Source organism: Ursus maritimus, unplaced genomic scaffold, assembly GCF_017311325.1.
Source record: "Ursus maritimus isolate PB19 unplaced genomic scaffold, ASM1731132v1 scaffold_3, whole genome shotgun sequence".
Lineage (NCBI taxonomy): Eukaryota > Metazoa > Chordata > Mammalia > Carnivora > Ursidae > Ursus > Ursus maritimus.
The window spans coordinates 97,756,770-97,763,957 of NW_024425563.1; the positions used below are offsets into that span (position 1 = coordinate 97,756,770).

General features: G+C 41.5%; 1 protein-coding gene across 1 annotated transcript in view; it reads left to right on the forward strand.

Annotated features, from left to right (window-relative positions):
* The window catches only part of VWC2 (von Willebrand factor C domain containing 2), a 124,405-nt gene extending 118,841 nt beyond the window's left edge, over nucleotides 1-5,564 (forward strand). The window contains exon 3 of the mRNA XM_008703580.2: nucleotides 5,065-5,564. Coding sequence (XP_008701802.2) covers nucleotides 5,065-5,216 — 152 coding nt within the window. The 3' untranslated portion in view covers nucleotides 5,217-5,564. The remainder of the gene's footprint in view (nucleotides 1-5,064) is intronic.
* Nucleotides 5,565-7,188: the final 1,624 nt, after the last annotated feature.

Below are 7,188 nucleotides of genomic sequence, written 5' to 3' on the forward strand. Positions count from 1 at the left end.
TTTTTTTAAAGAGAGAGAGAGAGAGCATGCCCGCGTAGTGGGGAAGGACAGAGGGAGAGGGAGAGCCAAAATCTTAAGCAGGCCCCATGACCAGCTTGGAGCCCAGCTCAAGGCTGGACGTGGCGCATGATCTCACGACCCTGAGATTGTGATCTGAGCCAAAGTCAACAGTTGAACGCTTATTCGACTGAGGCACCCAGGTGCCCCTTATTTTTCTTATTGTTAAGTGACATAAAAGATAACAATTCATTCAAAACGATACTTGTAACTATGGATTCAGTTATGTAGGCTGATAGGTAGTTGGTTAGATAACTTTATTTATGCCTATGAATAAGTGTAATGAATAATAATATGGATGCAATGGCTGGGGGAGGAATTGGGATTATTTGTTATTTGTCATTATTCGCACTACTTTTTTTTAAAAGATTTTATTTATTTATTTGACAGAGAGAGAGAGACAGCCAGCAAGAAAGGGAACCCAAGCAGGGGGAGTGGGAGAGGCAGAGGAGACTGATTAGGAACTCCATCCCAGGACTCTGGGATCACGCCCTGGGCCGAAGGCAGACGCTTAATGCTTAACGACTGAGCCACCCAGGCGCCTCTATTCACTCTACTCTTGAAACACAATAGCTTTATCTGAAAGTGGGCTTGGATTAGTTAAAAAAACACAAAAGAAGTGCAACGTATGTTTAAAAAGGAGAGAAAATGTAATCATATAAAATGCTAAGTTAAATCCAGAAAAGGCAAAAAGAGAAGGAAACAAAAATAGGAACAACAAATAAAGGCAACAAGTAGAAAAGAATAACAAATATGGTAGATAGAAATCTAATTATATCAATAATCACTTTATGTTTTAAAGATTTATTTATTTGAGTGAGAGAGAGAGAGAGAAAACCCATATATGTGCACAAGTGCAGGGAGAGGTAGAGGGAGAGAATCTTTAAGCAGATTCCCCACTGAACGTGGAGCCTGACGTGGGGCTGAATCTCACCACCCTGAGGTCATGACCTGAGCCAAAACCAAGAGTTGGATGCCTAACTGACTGAGTCACCCACGTGCCCTTAATAATCACTTTAAATGTTAATGGCCTAAGAGACAGAAGTAGAGTGGATTGGAACTTAGGACCCAGCTACATATTGTCTACAAGAAATCCACTTTAAATATAAAAAATATATATATTAAACATATGTATTTATATAAATATAAAATATATATATATAAATATATATATTAAAAGGAAGTGCATGGAGAAAACTTTCATTCTAACACTAATAAAAGGAAAGCAGGAGTGGCTATATTAATTTCAGACTGGACTTCAAAGCAAAGAAGGATATCCAAGATAAAGGAGGTAATTACATAATGATAAAGGGTCAGTTCTCCAAGAAGATATAATAATCCTCAACAAGTATTCACCAACAACAGAGTTTCAGAGTACATGAGGCAAAAACTGATGGAACTGCAAGAAGAAATACATGAATTCACTATTACAGTTGGAGACTTCAACATCTATTGGAAACGGACAGACCAGGACACAAAAAAATCAGTGAGGACATAGTTGAACTCAGTACCATCAATCAACTGGATCTAGTCGATATCTGTTGACTACTTTGGCAACAATGGCCCAATACACATTCTTCTCAAGTTCCCATGGAATGCTTACCAAGATGGAGCACAATCTGGGCCATAAAACCCACTGTGACACATGTAAAAGAATAGAAATCCTACAGTGTCTGCTCTCAGACCACAGCGGAATTAAACTGGAAATCAGTAACAGAAACATAGCTGGAAAATCCACAGATACTTGTAGGTACACAGCAGCCTTCTAAAAAAATGCATTGATCAGAAAAGGAGTCTCAAGAGAAATTTTAAAACATTTTGAGCTTCATTAAAATGAAAACACACCGATCAGAACTTGTGAGATGCAGCAAAAATGGTGCTTGGAGGGATACTTAAGGCATTGAATGCATATATTAGAAAATAAGAAAGTACTGAAATCAGTCTGAACTCCCATCTAAGGAACCTAGAAAGAGAAGAGCAAATTAAATCCAAAGTAAGCAGAGGAAAAAAAATAATCAAAATTTGGGTGGAAATCAATTACATTGAAAATGAGAACGAGAGAAAGTCAAAGAAACCAAGAGTTGGTTCTTTGAAAAAATCAATAAAACTTAGAAGACTCTAGCCAGGCTAACTAAGGGGAAAAAAGAAAGGACACAAATCACTAATATCATGAAATAGGGGACATCACTCCAGATCCCACAGATGTTAGAAAGATAACAGAGGAATACTAGGAACAATTCTGTGCCTACAAGTTTGACAACCCACATAAAATGACAGTGTGGTATTGGCAAAAGAATAGAGAACCAGATCAATAAGCAGAATTGAGAGCCCAAAAATAAATCCGAATACATATAGTGACCTGATCTTTGACAAGAAGTAAACACAGTACAATGAGAAAAAGATAATCTTTTCAACAAATGGTGGTAGAACAATTGGGCATCCACATGCATAAATATATAACCATATGGTATTTACCTTTTCCTAATGACTTATTTCACTTAGCATAATACCTTTTAGGTCCATCCATGTCGTTACAAATGGCAAGATCTCATTCTTTCTGATGGCTGAATAATATTCCATTGTGTATATATTCTACACCTTCTTTATCCATTCAGCTATCAGTGGACTTTTAGGTTGCTTCCATAGCTTGGTGATTGTAAATAATCTGCCACAACATAGGGGTGCACATATCTTTTCAAGTTAGTGTTTTTGTTTTTGGGTAAATACCCAGTAGTGGAACTGTTGGCTTGTATGGTAGCTCTATTTTTCATTTTTTGAGGAACCTCCATACTGTTTTCCACCATGGCTGTGCCAGTTTCCATTCCCACCAACAGTGCAGGAGGGCTCCCACCTCTCTACATCTTTACCAACACTTGTTATTTCTTGTCTTTTTGATTTTAGCCATTCTGAGTAGGTGTGGGGTGGTATCTCATCGTGGTTTTGATTTGTGTTTCCCTGATGATAAGTGATGTTGAGCATCTTCACATGTGTCTGTTGGCCGTCTGGATGTCTTCCTTGGTAAAGTGTCTATCTGGGTCCTCTGCTCTTCTGTAAATGAGGCTCAAAACAATGAAATTACTTAGTCCAAGATCGTAACTATGAAGCGGTGGTATCAGATTTTGAATCCACACTTTTTTCTGGAGAGGAGACCTGTAAGGACCTACACCTACGAGTACAGGTTTTCTGGGCAATTATGGTGTGTCTTCTATGTGCAAAGCACACTGATAGATATTAGGATTAGGGCAAATGAGAAGGAGATTGTGTCCTCAGATTAAACTCTGCAAAAGAAACGAACAGAAAGAAACGAGCATGCTAAAGAGAACTAGAGTGGAATGTAAAATTCACAGGCGTTTCAGGTGCTGAGTGGGACAATTGTGGACAAAGCGGGTCCTGCCTGGAGCAGCTGCCATGCCACTGTTGGGCTCTGAGTGCAGAGAGAGAGCTGAGGAAGCCATCCCGAACCACAGAGGTCAGGAGGCAGCCCCAAATGGGTTGTGTGGGAGCGTACGGAGCTAGAGGACCTCACGTGGGCCGACTGGGTGGGCGAGGGTCTGTCTTTAAAATATTGTACTTCACCAAAGCTGATGGAGGAGAGGGTCTTGACCACACCTGGTAAGTCTGAAGGGTCAGCAGGCTGGAAACACGGAACTGGTGCTCAAGAGAGAGAGAGAATTGGAGCTGCAATTTGGATTCATCCCCAGGTGGATGATTGTTAACGCTTCGAGGTCTCCAACAGAGAAAAAAATAAGTCAAGGGATGAATCCTAGGGCAGCGTCTGAGTAGGAAGGGCTGGGGGCAAGAAGAAAGCGGAGTCCCTGCAGGGAGCAGGGGCTGTGTATACTGGGGCACGGGTTCCAGAGGACGACACTGACCACTTGGCTAATGTGAAAAACAGTAGCCACGAAACCACGTGTATTTCTGCTTAGAATTATTCTGCTTAGAATTATAAGAGCCTGTTTTTATCCTGGAGCTTGTCTGGATTAGTTTATTTTTAAAAAATTTGTAGGCGACTGTTTTCTTATCTCTTTTATGGCTGCATACATCACAATTCAACCTCTTTTGGTAGTGAGCACATTATCAAAGACTAAGCAAAGAAGGGAGAATGAGAATCTGACTCAGTGCTTAAGTTCAAAGCTGAGGGCCCTCATTTAGGCCCCGGTCAGTGCTCACATTTCCATTTTAGAGGAGGTCTGGAGGTAGAGCTGCTGTTCGTGTCTGAGCTAGATGCGTGAACCATAGCACAGAAAATGCTCGTTTCAACTCGCCTTAGAAATCATGTCTCCCTACCCTTGACCTTCCATAGAGTAAGATGCAGATGGCTGAGAAGCTTTTGGCTGATGCAGGGTGAAATGTATAGAGATCTTTGGCTGGCGTGGAAGCCTGTGGAAGATACGGCCCAGGTCAATGCTATGATGGTGCTTTTCAAAAGGGGTCTCAGACCAGCAACAGCAGCAGCATGTGGGAACGTATTATCAAAGCATGTTCTCCGGCCGCATCCCACACTAAATGAGTCAGAGGCTCTGGGGGTGGGACCAGCAGCCAGTGTTTCAAAAACCCCTTGGGGGCTGATGTATGGAAAACCTGCTCTGAGAGGTGCAGAAGTTACATGGGATTTACTGTTATTCCAAGCAGTTTGCTTATTTAAACTCCCTCTGGTAAAGGTGCCATGAAGAGTAAGACTGGGTCTTTGAAAGTCACCGTTAATTAACTTTTTTCTATGATTACTTAGAATTAATTAAATCAAATAATTGCAGATTTGACTTCTGTAGAAGGCCCCCGAATGGAACAGTTAGTGAAAATCACAGTATTGCCACTCATGAAAGATTTAAATAGCACCAGTTTAATTTCAGGAAAAAAGTGGGAGTGCTTCATATTATTTAAATTGTCACTTTCCCACTGTCATTCATAGGAGAGGGAATAAAACATATACTGTAAAGCGGACTGTCTAATTAGATGCATTATATATTTATCCACACTGCTAATATAAAACGCTTTTCTGCGTTGCAGGCCCAAACTGCTTTGCGGAAACGGCTGTCATCCCAGCTGGAAGAGAAGTCAAGACTGACGAATGTACCATATGTCACTGCACTTACGAAGAAGGCACGTGGAGGATTGAGAGACAGGCCATGTGCACGAGGCACGAGTGCAGACAAATGTAGAAATGGGACCACACACACACACACACACACACACAAACAGACATTTTTCTAGAATATTTTACTGATGGGAACATTCTAGATGACTCTGGGGAATAGCATTCAACAGGAGAAGACTTTGGATGAGGGTCATGGAACATGGTTGGTACTTTTGCATTTCTTGGTGAAGAGTTACTGCAAAAGAAGGAAATGGGTATATTTCAAAACATCCACAAGAATTTTGGGCATAAACCCCCTCTCTAAATAAATGTGCTATTTTCACAGTAAGTGCACCGAAGTACACTATTCTATATTAAATGTATTTCTATAATCCCTCTATTAGAGAGCTTCTATAAATGTTTTCTATAGATACAGATTAAAAATGCCGTGTTGTCAACCGTGCTCACTGTGTACCTGCATATGGTCCTCAGTTCCAATTCCCTCACGCGAGCTCGTTGTGGTTGCTGATTTCTGCTTCACATCTTGGAACGGTGCGCCCATCGATGGACCATCAGACAACGAAATACCGAAATCCTGCCCCCGTTCTGTCTCATTACAGAGATGGATCTCATGTCTGCCCTTACAAGATCCGGTCTCCCTCACACAAATACGTTTCCTTCTTAGAGTGACTCCCTGCGTTGATTCTCTCCGTTCTCAGTCGTTTGGGTGATGCGGGTACAGAGTTAAGCGCACGCACTTTTTTCTGGGAGGCGAGGCTCCCGTGTTGAGGGCCACAGATGGACACTTCCATAGAGTTCATTCTCATGCACATTACTTTCTCTTCTGAGCATGCCTTCAAATCCTCTCGTAAGCCAAGCAACAGAGTAGGGTGGACCGTTTGCGCTATTATTCTATCAAGTTGAAGTGTGCAGTGAAATGGGATTTCTTGACTCTCTGGAGGAGAGTGGAGGAAAACCCAAGCCCCAAACAAGTCTCTACCTGGAATCTAGACGCAGTGCAGGGATCCCACCTGTCCACTCAGTGGGTGCGTGTTTCCTACCCAAACGATCAACTACGCTCTGTTAGAGACAGGGCAGAATCTGAAAGATTGCCCTGTGTCAGACGTCCTCCCGGAGCAGCGAGGAGCATCCCAGCCAGTATGTGAACACAGCGCCAAACCCATGTGCGCTCGGCTACTTTTGTGTACTTACCTGTAACCCCAAACAGATTTTATTTCTCTTCATTTGGACAGGGAATAAAAGAAGCCACTGCAAATCCTGATCCCTGAGCAATGCATATTAGAGAATATTTCTGCCTTTCGCAATCACATTGACCCTGGCGTGCTGCTGAGAAAGGTTGTCACTCTTAACAGGTGTATGGTGAAAAATCACGATAGTCATTAGTTTAATCTTTAAAGGTTTTTTCCCCCCATATTTTTATTCTAAAATTTTGAATTAAGCACCTATTAAGTACAAATCATTTGATAACAAAAAAGGGAATAAAGCATGGTCTCTTGCCTTCATGGGCTTTTGGCCCTAGACCTAACACAAGTAAGAAAATATAATGCATTGGTGCAGGAGGTCAATTCGAGGTCGGCAAAGGGAAGTTGGAAAGATTTCCTGAAAAGAGCAGAGAAAACCAAAATATCATCCAGTATCTAAGAAATCATTCAATCATTAAAGGTTGATGAATCAAGAGAAATGGATATATTTGGCATTATTGGAACCGTGAACCACTGTGTACCCTAATAAATGTATACAGCCAGCACTAACTGAAGCCTCAAGAACCCTACATATGCTCACATTTAATTTGAATCTTGTTTATCAAGAACACCTTGGGCCAAATGGGCTCCACGCACATAGATTTTCAAGAAAATACTCAGGCGAAGTATTAGCTAGTTGCTTTCCAAAACTTAACCTTTGGTACTAGAGGCTACTAGACATTGGCCATCATCACTCTATTATCTAAAGGTAGATTTTTTTTTTTAGACAAGGTTGTATATGTTATGGTTTTGCCAACAGTGGGCTCTAATCCCCATGGGGAGGTGGGCCATTAG